We start from the raw sequence: 16,157 nt of genomic DNA, 5'->3' as shown, positions 1-16,157 counted from the left end.
GTCTCTCTCTCTCTCTCTCTCTCTCTCTCTCTCTCTCTCTCTCTCTCTCTCTCTCTCTCTTATTTCCCTCTCTGTAAATTAACTTGCTATTCGATTGTGACTTTTATTCTTATTGGATCTGTCTCATCTTTCATAATTAGCATAGTTAATTGATTGATTTGCATTAATTTTAATTTTTTCACTTTGGTGTCTTGGTAAAATTATTACTTCCCTAAGAAATATTTACTCCATGTTATTTTCTTGTTAATTTATGGCAGCAAGCGTAGATTTTATTTTGTTGTTCAAACATATCGAGATCTGAAATGGGACCAAAAAAAAAAAAAGTACGTATTAGAAGTGCAAGAGATGCAACATTTGCACACTAATAATTTGAGCAGTAGGCAGTTAAGGCTCATAAAAATTTAAGAAAGTTTTTGTTGGATTGAAATCACTGAAGTTATCGTACAGTTAGGACCCTATTTTTTTTCTCTCCCTCTTTGTATGATTATTAGACCTTTAATGCCGTTATATAGTTAACACCGTTGAGATTATATTTTTATACGTATCTAATTATATGCATTGATTAATGATGCTTGGTTCCGCAGAATCCGACATTTTTTTTAGATTATGTCTTTATGATATGAAATGTTTATGTTATTATATTGCATTTAATACCTATGACTTATCTTAAAATTTAACCAACCTATTTTTTGCAACATTTTATCTAGTCATTTGATGCAACAATTTGGTCGCAAACAATATTTATCTGATATTTATTTATTTCATAAGTTAAGGTTGCCCTCTTAAAACATTTTAGGGTTTCCTTGCTTTATGATTTTATAGGATTGTTTTTTGTTTCTTTACGTTATTTAATTTGGGATGGGAATCTGAACTTTGCAATTTTTAATAGAGTTAAGTTTGGAATTACCATTAGATTATACATGTAATCACATATTGTTTTTTGTTTCTTGAGGTGTAAGTGGTGTTTTTTCTTTTTTTCTTTTTTTAATGATCAATGAGGAGGTATATGTTGGCTGAGTGATTTAGTTTGATACGATCCTTACTAGGTAAACATCTATAAATTTCCCCTAATTAGAGGTTTCTTTGTCCAAAAAAAAAAAAAAAAATCCTTTAACCAGGTAAAATGCGTTTTATTAAAGAAAAAAAAAACATTGCATAGGTTCAGTGGAAAATCTAAGCCTCAAATTAGAACCTTGTGGGTGCGTTTAGAATTGGTTTTAAAATGATTTTGTTTGCAATAAAAAAGTAAAAATGAGATTGTTTTAAAAATCATTTTAGGACCGATTCTGAAATTGCGTTTGATTGGTTTTTTAAGAGATTATTTTGAGTATAATAAAAAAATAAAATTGTGTTTATTAATTAATATATTATAATATTATTGATTAGTACTACAAAATAAAAACAGAAAAGTGAAAAAAACTTTCAACTATTTTCTAATTCCTTCACAAAAACATTCTCACTGTTTTCGTTCACATTTTCGTTTTCAAAACATTTGTTAAATAAACGTCGTTTCGTTTTCATTTTTATTTTTAGCTTCTTAAAATATGTGAAAACCGTTTTCAAAACCGGTTCCAAACACGCACTATATGTTCTTATCCAAAAATGAATAACCATGTAGTTAAGTCATTCTACAAAAATAAAAAATAAAAAATCTACATGTTCCGTAAATATATTTTTTTACTTTATTAATTCACGGATAAGATGTTGGAGTTGCTGGAGGATGAATTTTAATTGAGATGTGCTAGTTATTTCTGATACTAATTGTTTTTTTATTCATTTGTAAAATGTATTTTGAAATTCAATCAATCATGCGTTTTTTCCCCTCCTTTCTTCAAATAGTAGATGAGTATAAATATAGATCGTCATCGTGTTGATGTACAACATAGCACCGTGAATTTGACAACTCCGCAATCCTGTACAGTCAAGTTCATACTGTTCTCTATATAAAATCATCATAATAAGTAGGGCCTTTCCTTTTTATTAATTTGTACTTATAATATAGTTCATTACTACATAAAAAAGTGCTTTTTCCAGCCCAAAACTAACAAATTAAAATTGTTCTTTAGATAGCATAAGAAAAGTAACATTTAACATCTGTTTGTATTGCAAATTTTAAATTACAATTCTCAATTTGAATTGAGAATTTAATGCAATTTTTTCTTTTTTGAAGTTTGAACCTTACTCATTTCTTTTTCTCCCGAACACCAATCTAGATTAAATTAGACTAGAATTAACTATTAGTCTTACCTTAATAACTCTAGTAATTACAAAAAAAAAAAAAAAAAGCTTAATCAAACTTCTCTATTACTTTCCTCCCTAAATAGTCTCAGCATTGTCTTCTATCTAACGTATAATATATGTATATTAATTTTATATTGTATAATTTATCAATTTTATTTGTTAAAAATGAGTTGTTAATTTTCAACTCTTACTCAACGTGATTTTTATTCAGGAACGCCGAGTACAACAACAAGAGCAATAAGAAATCAAATCTGAAGACAATGAGTTCGCCTTCTCTACCCTTTTCAAACAAGGCCCTAGTAAGCTCACGAAGATTATCACAGCCAAAACAATCAAGAAATCTTGGTGGATCTTCATCAGTATTAATTCATTCAGCAACACAAACCAAATCCTCCACCCTCCACGTTGCGGCTGGCGCCAGCAAAAACCCACCACCCGACTACTCCCCGAAGCAGGTTCTCATTCTCATTACTTTATTTTAAACGTCGATTAAACTACGTCTATCAGCGCGTTTGACATAATTGTATTTGTAAAATTATTGCACAATTTTTATATTTTAAAAAACTAATTCGTGTTGTGCCCTTTTTTCTTCCGTTCAAATAAACTATACAATTATTGCTCAAATTTTTATAGTAAAAAAAAAAAATGTTATTCAATGTTGTGTGTGTGTGTATTGATGCGATAGATTGTTAACATTTTCTGCTATATATAGATAACCTTTTGTACTCTATCACATATTAGATTGTATTCTGATACGTATCATTTGATAAATATCTAATACCACATAATGCAGGTACCAAAATATGATCAGGGATTTAGGAGAACTGAAACTACTTCAGAGAAAAAGGAGTCATGATCATATCAAGGGCTCAGTCAAAAGCCCTCCTGTGATTGGTCCAAGACCAAATCCCCAAGCTGGAATCCTGGGCAGTCCCCACACGCTACTTGCACAATATTCTCTTAACTGCGTTCAAGTATCAATTTTTATCCCAACTTTTGTAGACCACATGTGACAAATAAGTTGTCATAAATATATATATTTCTTAATAGCAACCAATTTAATAATTCTGTTTTTTAGAGTTTTTTACTGTAACAAAACTTAAATTTTAAACTCTAATCGGTAAAATAAACGGGATCTAAATAGAGGGGTGGATGCAGCAGTTAAAGATATGTGTCTTAAGGGCAGTAGCACTTCAATTCGTGGACCAGATTTGAGAGTCCCTAAAGCTTCTATTATTGATGATATCAAAGAAGCTTTTGTTCAAGCTACTTGGAGTTCTGTTTGGTGTTTGCCACATTCTCCGTCAAGGTAATTCTGCAGCTTACTGTTTGGCTAATTTTACTTGTAGATAATCACAAAATTTTCATTAATTTGACTTTCTGCCGGACTTTATTAACAATTGAGGAGAATTTGGTTAAAATAACCAAGTGAAAAAGTAAAATTAGGAAAATGACTTTTTAATTTTAATTTTATATATTTCCAGAGAAAGTTTACTGCCGGAATCAATGGCACTTTTGCAAAATCAAAAACCAAGATTTCAACTCTAATCTTGTGCCAAATCACAGATCGGATAATGTCAACGCGAAATCCGGCAAGATTGGGGCTGAGCTCCACTCGATTGGGGCTGGGAGTTTGTCGAGAGTTGCAGAGGAAAAATAAAGGGAACTCACACCACTCTCTCTCTCTCACTGCTAATCCTAACCTCGGAGCCAGACTGCTCCTCCTCCTTCGAGTCTAGAGTGAGAGTGGAGAGGAGAGAGATTGTCATATTTTAAAAGAAAGACATTTTGCAAATAAAAATTTTTGAATTGTCATTTTATGAATAAAGTTTTTCTATTAGATTATTTTTACAAAGGGCTCATAATTGAGTAATAAAGTCTATTTTCACTTAAAAAAAAAGTTCTTCACGCCATCCAAATGCACCATATATACAATGTGAAATAATTCGTAAAACGTTTTTTTTTTTTAAATAATTCCTAAATTGACTAAGTGTAAGCAAGTAAACAACATCTCTTTAATAATAAAGAATAAAGTAATTTAGAAACCAAAATTAATTAATTTAAATAGTGCATTTATGATACTTGTTACCAAGTAATTAATGTAAAACTTACAATAAAAAAATTGTGTAAAACTTATGAGGGAGAGAATGATGACAAAATAGTCAGCATTGAAAAACCATTCAAATTTCAATTACTTATTAAAGGAGTGTAACACGTATAATACACTCAAATTACTGAATAATTTCTCCTTTACATGATGTAAATAATGAGAAATGAAAAGGCTGTTAGTTATTAGCCTTTTGCAACATTTATAAGAATTTGGGGAGCTACTTTCCCCAAAAAAAAAAATCAAATTACTACTTATTTTGGGAATCAAATGAACAATTTACCCTTTTAAAAAAATTAGAAAACAAAAAAGCTATAACAAACCAAATATTTGTTTTAGTATATCCACATACTTTAGTTATACAAAGCCAAAAAAAAAAATAAAGTAAAATAAAACAAAACAAAACAAAAAACAAAGTAACACACCAAACTAAGAAATCACATTACCGAAATTTAACAATATTCTCAACAACATAAAATCAAATTAGCTAAAAAAATTTAACATTTAATATAAAACAATTACAAAATGGAAACTAAAACGGTCAAACCTAATTAACCTAATAATCGAATAAACCAAACTTCTTCTTTTTTTTTTTTTTCAAATTCCTCTACACACACACACACACACACACACACACACACACACACACACACACACACACAAAAAAAACTTGAATCCAAATACTTATCGTCATCATCACAAATCAACTCGAAATAACATGTTAACATCACAAACCATGTTGAATACATAATTCAAAATCATCCAAAACTCGCTAATTATAAAACCAACAAATAATTAATTATATCTAAAACTTAGGACGCATTTAGAATTCGTTTTAAAATGATTTTATTTTTTGTATGAAAATAAAAATGAAAACATTTTTAATCTCAGACAAAATTTATTTTTGAAAATGCATTTGATAATTTAATCAAAAGATTATTTTTAGCGTAAAAAAATCTATTAATATCTCTCTTTCTCTCTCTTTACTTAAGAGAAGAAAAAATGAAAACAAAAAATAAAAAATGACTAAAAATTATTTTTTATTTTTTTCTCATTTTGTACTAAATTAAAACATTATTTTTATTTTTTATTTTTTATTTTTATTACGTTTTTATTTTTTCTTAACGGGATCAATTCCGGCCAAGTTTTGGACTTTTCCCGCGAACAAAAGGAACAAATATAAGACAAGCTGAAGCAACAGAGCTTATAGTGCGATTTCTAGCGTTTCAAATCTACGGTGGACCACGAAGCCACGTCATAATCAAATCTACTAGTGAGCCCTCGGAATGTAAAAGCCGTCCGATGAGTTTGATCCATGATGCAAACAATTCGAGTACGGTCATTTCGTTCATCGCAAAACTTTCCCGCCTTTTCTAACGGAAACTCATCGGTCCAAGTGCACTGTAACAACCTCACAGAACCATCGTTACACTTAGATTTTTCCTCACCTTTACGCGCGTGATACACACTCCCTTTACAAACTATATATACTGTTCCCCTTCTTTAGTCCCTCATTTTCTCTGATCAGTCTTTTGAGCTTCCAAAATCTCTCTCCCATGGCTGTCACTTCATCTTCCTTCGCTTTTCTTCTTTTCTCCATCTTTCTCCTCCACTTCTTCATTGCGACAGCCATTGAAGGCCAGGATGGGAGCTTGTTCACCGATCCAGTATCTCTACCACCACTGCCGTCTCCGCAAGACGGAAACCTCATCCAAACCGATCAGCAATCCTTCTTCGCCAACATCGCCATCCTTCCGAAGATCCTCTCGCAGCTCGGCTTCCACGAGCTGGCCATGGCGGCGCCGTCTCTCTCCGACGCTTCCGCTACTGGCTGGTTCGGCCCTTCCACTCTCTTCGCTCCATCCGACGACTCGATCCTCTCCTGCGTCTCCTGCTCGGTCCAAGACCTCCTCCGCGAGCACCTCGTCCCTGGTCTCTTCACAGCGGAGTATCTCCGGAAACTCGCGTTCGGCACCAAGATCGAGACGCTGAGCCCCGGCCGGTGCATCACTGTCACGTCCGACAGATTCGGAAGCGGCGGCGACAACCAAACGGCGACATCTTCCAAGGTTTTCATCGGCGGCGTGGAGATTACGCAACCGGATCTGTTCAACAATGGCCTCGTCGTCGTTCACGGACTCCAAGGCTTCATCGCTCCTCTCTCGCCGTTCTCTTGCGACGTGGAAAGGATGAACTCTCTCACCTTCCCGTTCAATCCTGATCTTCATTTCCACCGCCACAGTTACCACCACCACCATCACCATCGCCATCGCGGTCGTGATGGTGATCTGCCGCGGCTTGGTGATTATGCTAATCCGTTTGCGACGGTGCAGCCTACTATCATGCGCCTGATGCTCAGAGACGCCATGCTTAGACTCCGCAGCAACGGATTCAGCATCCTCGCGCTCGCCTTGAAGGTCAAGTACGCCGAGCTCGTGAACCTGAAAAATATGACGGTGTTCGCGATCGACGACGTCTCTATCTTCTCCGGTTCGCACTCCTATATCAGTAACGTGAGGTTCCACATCGTGCCGAACATTCTTCTGTCCATGGCGGATCTTGAGAAACTCCCGGTCGGGACCATTCTGCCGACGCTAGTGGAAGGTCAGGTGCTGGTCGTCACCACCGCCGGAGGTATGATCTTGTCGCCGTTGAGGATCAACTACGTGAGGATCAAAGTTCCTGAGCTGATGCGGAATCTGAAGATAATTGTGCACGGATTGTTCCTGCCATTCCCTCACATTACTCCCGGCACCGGTGAGTACGATGAGATCCTCGGAGGTGGAGAAGGAATATCAGACGTGCAGCCGGATCGGCAGGTGTCTGATCGGACGGCGGAAGGAACTTGTTATCCTGGTCTGTACAACGGAGATGGAGGAACTTGTGTCCATCGTGAGGTTGCCGCTATGCCTCCGGCCAAACTGACGGAGGAGATCGAAGATCATCACGGCCTGTGAGTGTGAGTGGACTTAACTGTCTTTGTCACTTCTTTGACTATGGTTAACGCCTGGTCTTGTTTCGTACTAATGTTAGTTCGCATGCTGTGTCCGTACAGATTCTTCATCCAGTGTGTAATTTCCTTCGTGGTTTGTTTTGTTTGTTATTTTCCTGATGAAAGCTAGTGGTGTTTCAGTGTTTCGTCTGTGTAATGATTCTGTTTGAGCACTTAATCCTGTTCTTAGCTCATTAATAAATCAAAGTCTTCGTTTGTATTCTTTCTTTTCTAATTGTTTTTCTTTTATTACAATTAGCGATTATGAATCTTGCATGTCTATGAAAATGCACATCCGAAATATGAAAGAAATTAAGAAAGAAAGAAAGAAAGAAGATATACGTAAATAATACTGTTACTGATTAACGAAATGCACACAGGTTGCTCAGTAGGCACTCTTCCTTGATCAGAAGTATTTGTTATTGTTTTCTTTTTTAAAATAATAATAATAATAATAATAATAATCATCATCATCATCATCATCATCATAATAATAATAATAATAATAATAATCATCATCATCATCATCATAATAATAATAATCATCAACATAATCATAATAATCACAATAACCATAATAATCATAATAATCACTGTCATCCTCATGGTGCATGGGCCACTAATAATAATAATAATAATAATAATAATAATAATAATAATAATAATAAGATTTGGTTGGAATTCTACTATATAATTTGATGTTTACCTTTCTTTTGTTCTTTTGGTTTTTTTTTCTACCTAATTGATTATATGTTTTTTTTAACAACTTTGGTGCGTGTAATCAACAATTACTTCCCAATATTGACCTTTTCCATATTTCATACTTTATTTTTTTGTGATTAATTTCGATAATTAAAGCTTCTGATCTATCGAACTTGTTACAACTTTGCTACTAAAAATATTTCGCCCAAATTATAATCACGTAGTTTAACTAAACAATGTGATTCTTCATACACCATGAATTGGGTTTTATTGATGTTAGATCGTCTCCAACGTAAATGTGACTATCAATATTATACTTAGCAAACAAAAAGGTGATATTGACATATTTAATATGTAATTCTATTTTTTACTCCAATGGATAATGTTGTTTCAAATACTATAATATCTCTTTCTTGTCACGGTTATATTAAGCTTTGAAAAGTGAACTTTTTAATTTTTAAATAATTTATGAAATAAAAATATTGTAATCATTAACTGATAAAGTGAATATATCATGCAATAATAACAAATGCTAAAATTTGGCAATATCTTATATTTAATGCCAAAAATATATAACATATGTGAAACTTAGTACCAAGTATAATATTATATTGTAGAGTGATTTTTTTTTCAAAAATAATAGAAAATAGGCTAATATGAAAAACTTAAGGAAGTATATAGGTCAACTTTTAGTTATATAAATTAATAGGCCATAAATTGTCAAGTTATGGTTCATAACCAGATAAATTATGAACAAATTTGTCAAGTTATGGTTCATAACCAGACAAGTTATAGATAAAAATTGTGAATTATGGACAATAATTTATCAAGTTATAATTTATAACTAGATATGTTATAGACGTAAATAATAATTTAGTATATTTATTAATTTATGTAAACTACATCCCATCGGTTAAGAAAGCCAGGGCTTTTACTGGAAAAAGGCCCAAGCAATGGGCCGCTCGGTCGGCGGTTGCAACCTCTTAGTAGTAGGAACCCACAAAGAGGAAATGCATCGTAAAGAAGAAAATAAACTAGTTACGGCTTTCAAAAAAAAAAAAAAAAAAAAAAAAACTTGAAGAAAGTCTCCAATCCGCAGGGCATATATATCATTCTGAGCAAAAAGAATTTTGCAATCTCTTTCTATTTCAACCAACTCACCACTCTTTCGACAACTTGTCCGAGCTAGAATTGGCTTTCCAAAAGAGTCACATGCCACCATACCAAGAGCCGCTTCTCTGTTCTTAAAGGCAGCATCAAAATTAATTTTGATGACTCCTGACTTGGGCGCATGCCATTAAACAACAATTTATTATCGCATTAGGGATGCTCTTAATATGAAATTCTTATTAATCATATAGTTCTGAAATTGGGCCACAACTTGTACATGTCATCGCAAAACTTTTATATTCAAAAAAATTAAAAAATTAAAAATAAAAGAGAAAAAAAATTAAAAACGTCACTTAAGACAGTTAAAAATATTATTTGAGTCACTTCACTCAAAAATAAATAATTGTCATTCAATTAATAAAGAGAAAATAAAAGGCAGAATGTCATCTAGTTATTTAGAATGACGTAAATAGTAGTATGAATGAAATTATAGCAAACCATGTGCTTATCTCTTTGCCATGTTTTTCTCAATTTTATAAACAAGAGGGAATTATTGGACTTAACTTTAAGAGTGCATGAGTGTTGATTTTTACTATTTACTTTTAACAAGTACTCTTTTAATAAATTAATTATTTTATTAAAAAAATATTAATCAAGAATATGGAGTAAAAGTTTATATTCATATACTCTTATAGGTATTTGTCTACTTTTTTAAAAATAATATTAATTAAAAATAAAGGATAAAAATATAGATTCGGGAACAAAAATCACGAATCTTTATGGGCTTTCACATACCTTTCTTGGCCCATAGCTTTTTTTAAGTGAAATTGTCCATATTTTACACATCTGGGCTTTGGCATTCTCCAGACTAGCACTCTCGAATGAAGCGAATGACAGTAATTAATATATTATATAATTAATTAAGAATTAAAAAATTAAGATAAAATTATAGACTTTACTTTAAAAAAGTGTATAAGTTTAAATTTTTACTTTTTATTTTTGATAAATATTTTTTTATTAATATAGTTATATAAAAAGACTCAATACATTAACTAAAATATCTCATGTAGTGTTGAACTTTTAGACGGGTTGTCCGTGATTGTATGAAAAAATTGAACTTGCGCCTGTTGCCCGAGCCCGCCCGCTCAAAAAATTTGGGCTGCCCACCCGAGCTTGACCTCCACCTTGAACGGGCTTTAGGCAGGTCTTGACTGCCCGAACCCCAGTCGGGCATCCCGAGCCCGCCCAGGTTGCCTGAATATTTAATATATTTTTTTATATTTTATAATATTGTGTCTATATATTATATATAATATTTTTTATTAATTATATTTGTATATAAATAATTATTAAGTTATTTATTATAAAAATTATATAAAAACTATAATTAAGATTAAAATCAACACACACTATTAAAATAAATACTATTAAAAAATTTCAGACGAGCCACTCTGGCTGGCTTTGGACAATGGGTTTTCCACGGCGGCGGGCTTGTATTTTTGCTTCATTTTTGGGTTGCCTGAGCCCAAGCCCTACCTAGAACTTGGGCGGGCAGACTTAGGGCTCTACCCGCCGAGCCTAAAAATTTTTGGGTTTCGGGCGGGCTTTGAAAAATGAATTTTCCACGGCTTGTATTGTTGCTTCATTTTTGGGCTATCCGAGCCTGAGTCCTACTTAAAACTTGGACAGACAGACTTAAGACATTACCCGCCGAGCCCAAAAATTTTTGAGCTTTGGGCAGGCCCACGGCCCGTTCTTCCAGCACTAATCTCATGTAGTGAAAAAGCAAAAAAAAAAAAAAAATCAAATAAGCACTAGACAAACAGTTCGGATTCATTTACCCCTGTAGCGGGCCAATTTTATTGGTCCAGGAACTTTGAGTTTATTATTATTATCTTTTCTTTTTCGGCTGACACAGAGTTGGATGCGTTGAAATAGGTCTGGTCCCTAGAGTAGTTCTGGTCCAAACTAGAGAAAAACGAAGGATTGATTAACAAGTCAAAGATGGCTTAATAGTTCAAAAAAAAAAAAAAAGAAAGAAAGAAAATAAGACTGGTCAACATTATTATTTTTGAAACAACTTGCTCATCCGATGGTTTCGGGATAACGACAAAAGATTTGTTGACAGTTGACACATCTACAACTTGGTAGTTGAAGATCATCGACATTAGCTTCTTCAACCACAAAAAAAAAAAAAAAAAGCACTTGAAACACTAATGTATACGCATTAAAGTTGCTCAAAATAATGCGACACATTTATCACTTTCATTGAATATATGTAGAGTACTTCTAAAACTATGGTTAAAAACAGTTACATTATTATTTACATTATTATATATTCTTTTTTTAATTAGGCATGTTTACCAAACGGAACAAGAATATAATGTGACTGGAAATGGAATTGAAGGAATAAAAATGATTTTTTTTCTTTTTTTAGTAACTATTTATCTATTAGATTGTGTAATATTAGAATGAGAAACAATATCCTTTTATCTTTGCTAATATTTAATAAACTTTATAATAAAAATGTTATCAATATTACTAACTGAAGTATCATTTTACATAATTAAATAAACCTTAGTTTTAATTTAACATGTTAACTTATCAACAATGTGTCAATAATTGTCATTCATTCGTCTTAAGTGAAAATTAAATAACCGGGTAGGTGTAAAAAGTGACATTTCCTTTTCTCATTCTTTAATATTATATATAATCTACCAAACTAGCACTCCTAATTTTATAAGTACACACAAAATTACATGTCGAGGGAAATATGGTAAGTACACACATATTGATCGTTTTCCCTTTTCCTATTTCATGGGAAGTAATGTACACGCTATATGAAATTAAAGAAGGTTTCTGTTGTAATTTACTCTCTCTTTTAATAAAAAATCATTGTCGTTTTATATAAAAAAAAATAAAGAATGTGTAACAAATAATTTTTGATATTCACCAACATGGCCTAATTATAATTATGATCATGGCAATCTCAATCCCTTACTTGCACCACACCCCATTATAGAAGTAGGCAGCTTTCCAACCCTCTCAATCCCTTCCTCAAACACAACCCCCATTCCCATATAGAAATGTGACTCAATATGACAATGGAAAGCCCAAGCTCCGGGGTTATCGGCCACAAACCTCAAAGCCGTCCAACCATAACGATGTACAGGCACAGTGTTCTTCTCTATCGGATTCGCCAAGTTGTAGTTTTTCGGGTCCTTGGATATGTCGAATTTCCCACTCCCATGACCAAGCACCCAAAAATCGTGCCCATGAAGATGCCACGGATGTGTCTCACTGTCGTTCACATTCATGGTGTTCGCATTTTGTAGTATAACATCCACTGTCGTATTGAACTTCAGCCTATAGATTCCACTACTGGTGGTTGCATTGCTATTGTTTTGCTTCACATAAATGTCATAGTTCTTGAAATCGTATCCGTCCGGAGGTGGGGTTTGGTCAAATTCCTTGGTCAAGTTATGCTTGAGGGCAATGAGGTAAGGCGTGTGAGGGTGATCAAACGACACGTTGTTTACCGACCACCGCCGGTACCCGTTGACCTCGTTTTGCGTGTTCAAGAGGACGATGACACGGTCGGAGGTCGCAGGAGGGGCTCGGCCGTGGCCTTGGCGGGCCTTGATGGAGAGGCTTTGGGCCAGCCGGGGAGCGACGTCGTCCCAAAGGGGCCCCACCGGCGGGGACGTCGGAGGGGACCTCCGGGGATGGTTCGGGTAGTAGTTGAAGATGGCTAAGCCGGGTGTCGTTTTTGGCTTCCGGCTTACTACGTTTGTTTGGATCCAGTAGTTTCTTGAAGGGTTTTGATCGGCTTTTATTAGGACTGAGTATGTCTCGCCGGAGTAAATGAAAAGGCTTTTTACCACAAATGGCTCCACGTAGTGTCCATCTGCTTCTACCACTGTCATGTTATGACCCTGCAAAGTCAAATTATGTGTCAACTTATGATTATTGATTATGTGGGTGCTAAATATTTTGTTTGAGGCCACACATAACAAGTACTTGGACATTAGAGTTTGTATGAAGACATTTAAGTAGATAGTTTTAAAATTTCTTAAGATTTGAATACACTTTTAATTGATAACTATATCTATATTGACTACCACCAATGGGTTACTCACTTTAGATTCCCTGTCCAACTAACGTATTGTTATGCAGCGTTAGGTGAGTGGTGACATTAGTGAAAATTAGACTCATTTTTTGACTAAAATTAGGTTGGATCCTTTTTGTTCTATTGGTGGGTCCTAAGATTTGGAGAATCATTTTTTGTCAAGAAAGAAAGAAAAAAATATATATACTAAATTTGTCAAAAAAATGACTCACTTTAGATTCCCTGTCCAACTAACGTATTGTTATGCAGCGTTAGGTGAGTGGTGACATTAGTGAAAATTAGACTCATTTTTTGACTAAAATTAGGTTGGATCCTTTTTGTTCTATTGGTGGGTCCTAAGATTTGGAGAATCATTTTTTTGTCAAGAAAGAAAGAAAAAAAAAAAATATATATATATATATACTAAATTTGTCAAAAAAAATGATCCTCCACTGTTATATGATATTTATTCTGTGTACAATGATTTTAAAAGGGAGGGTCCTTGATGCTTGACATATAATATTTTTTTATAAAATTATTATTATACATACTTCACTATTTTCTGGATGCTATAAGTAAAATCAGTCCTTTTAATTATATTTTGCTAATTGGTTATAAAAAAGGGCAGCAAAAGTTAAAGCTTTATTTTTGGGATGTGAAAGAAAAAAGTAAACAAGTTTGAAAATTGTGTTGGATAATTAGTACAGATAGTCCCTAACATCTTTAGTAGGTGACAATTTGATTCATACTCTTTTAATTTTAACAAAATGATTCCTAACGTCATTAAATAAGTATAATTAAATCATTTCCGTCTAAATCTATTAAATTATCCACATTAAAACTCATCCGTGTCAACAACGCATTAACTAACACCATCCGTGAGAAGAGAAGTGTTGGAGACATAAATGGTGAGACCACTAACTTGTGTTGGCGGGACCAAAGTAGCTCCAACATTATCTAGAAAACCCCACCGGAAATTATGAATACTTAACGAAAATATCACAACTTTAATAATAATTTCTTTGGGCAGAAAATTTATACGGGACAAAAAAGAAATTAATACCTCTACTTGGAAGCTAAGGGCAGATAGACCAGTTAAGCTGGCGACTCTTAATCGATATGTCTTTCCTGGGATTACAGTCAACACGTATGGAGAGCACTCTGGATTTGATGGAATACAGACACCATTAGAGTCTGAGCTTGCAAAAGTCAAACTAGAGCAGTTGAATTTCCCTCTTCCTTGTATCAGCAGTGACTGAAAATTTAATAGTTCAAAGATATTGAAACTTTCTCGTGAATAGCAAATTTTCCTGACGTGAGTTTTAAGATAAAGCACAATACTATTAACAAAGAAATGAAAGTGAAAAAATATACGGAGGTAGAACATGGTTTTTTTTTTAACCATAAGATATCACCAACTCGATTAAGTTATCTATTTTTTATTTAATATATTGTCATGTCTTGTTTAATGTAATGTCATTTTTATATCTATCAAGGGTTAAAATATGTGTCTTGTCCTACAACAGAATTCTCTTTATTACAATCCGTTTGTTTTGCGAATTTAAACTTGAATTAAAACTTTCTAAATTTCTATTCAAATTTATGAATGAAACGGGCCATTAATTACCTGAGGCTCACCAACCCAAGAAAAGTTTGAGGAGGACAAGCCAGAGGCTTGTTCATAAGCTGTGCTGTGGTACCAATCATTGAGGATTATGCTTCTATCATAGTCATAAGCGAATGGCTCCGACTCTCCATCAGGAAGTGCCACTCGAATAGAACCATACAGACCTGCTTCTCTTTGCATCCCATAATGGGCATGGTATAGATATGTCCCGGGCTACAAATTTTTAAAATAAAATAAAAAATCTTAATATTAAAAAAAAAAGTGTTTATTATTGACAAAATAATAATAATAATAGCCAATTTGATGACCTAGTCTCATGTAATTAATTACCCTATCAACGATGAACTGATATTTGAAGGTTTCTCCAGGCAATATTGGGCATTGAGTTACCCCCTCTGTTCCATCAAACCAAGGTGTATCAATCTGCAGAAAGATTAAACCAATTATAACAACCGGATTAAGAAAACACCCATGAAAAACCAATCATAATTGTTCAGAGTTTTCCGAGGCAGAACATGAAAAGGTTAGTTATGTTTTATTTTTCAACTGTCGAGTCTGTACTAAAAACTGTTTTTTCTGTATTTTTTTTTTTATTTTAATGTAATTTTTATCCTAAACTTTCAATAAGACGCTAACAGTAGAAAGACCGTAGCTGTTTTGGTTTTAAGGATATTGAATTCACCTGTCTTATCCCGTGCCAGTGAATTGCAACATTTTCGGTGTCCAAACTGTTCTTGAGCTCAACGACGATTGTGTCGCCCTTTTGTGCCAATATTGTGGGGCCCGGACTTCTTCCATTAACGGTGATGACAAGTTTCTTAAAGCAATCAGGAGACCTGTACTCGTACTTCGCCTCCCATTTGTAATGGCGAATCCTTGCTTCCACCGTCGGAACATTAACAACGAAAGCCACAAGTAAAGAGAAGCCCACGAGAAGAAGTGATTTTAAAAACATTTCTCTAATGATCTCTTTCTTTCAATAATTATATGATAGCATGAATTGGAATATAATAAGATCAGAAGTTGCTCAACAATATATATGGTGGTTTCTTATTGATAGTATATATCAACTTGTGTGTCTATATGTATATATATAGTAGGGGAAAGTCAAAGTCTTATATTTGTTTTGCTTCTCTTCCTTATGAAGTATTTACTTTTCGTTGATTTGTTTAAGTTGCCTTCAATTATGGAAAACATCGAATTTTCTTGGGAGTTTCTTTTTAGGTTTAATAGTTGGGGAAAGTCAAAGTTTTAATTACTTTTGGTTGAT

General features: G+C 33.6%; 2 protein-coding genes across 2 annotated transcripts; one reads left to right on the top strand and one right to left on the bottom strand.

Moving 5' to 3' along the window:
- The first annotated feature begins 5,904 nt into the window (after positions 1-5,904).
- LOC21399663 (fasciclin-like arabinogalactan protein 21) lies at positions 5,905-7,305 on the top strand. The gene has a single exon (XM_010092268.1). It carries the CDS (start codon positions 5,905-5,907, stop codon positions 7,303-7,305), a length of 1,401 nt encoding a protein of 466 aa, XP_010090570.1.
- Positions 7,306-12,081: 4,776 nt separating this feature from the next.
- Positions 12,082-15,915, bottom strand: LOC21399662 (L-ascorbate oxidase). The gene is made up of 5 exons (XM_010092267.2): positions 15,570-15,915; positions 15,218-15,310; positions 14,888-15,100; positions 14,324-14,515; positions 12,082-13,087 (listed from the first exon to the last, which is right to left on the bottom strand). Exons 1-5 carry the CDS (start codon positions 15,840-15,842, stop codon positions 12,131-12,133), a joined length of 1,728 nt encoding a protein of 575 aa, XP_010090569.1. The 5' UTR covers positions 15,843-15,915; the 3' UTR covers positions 12,082-12,130.
- Positions 15,916-16,157: the final 242 nt, after the last annotated feature.

This window comes from Morus notabilis, unplaced genomic scaffold, assembly GCF_000414095.1.
Source record: "Morus notabilis unplaced genomic scaffold, ASM41409v2 Scaffold841, whole genome shotgun sequence".
Taxonomy (NCBI): Eukaryota; Viridiplantae; Streptophyta; class Magnoliopsida; order Rosales; family Moraceae; genus Morus; species Morus notabilis.
This window is presented reverse-complemented; position numbering and strand designations above follow the sequence as displayed.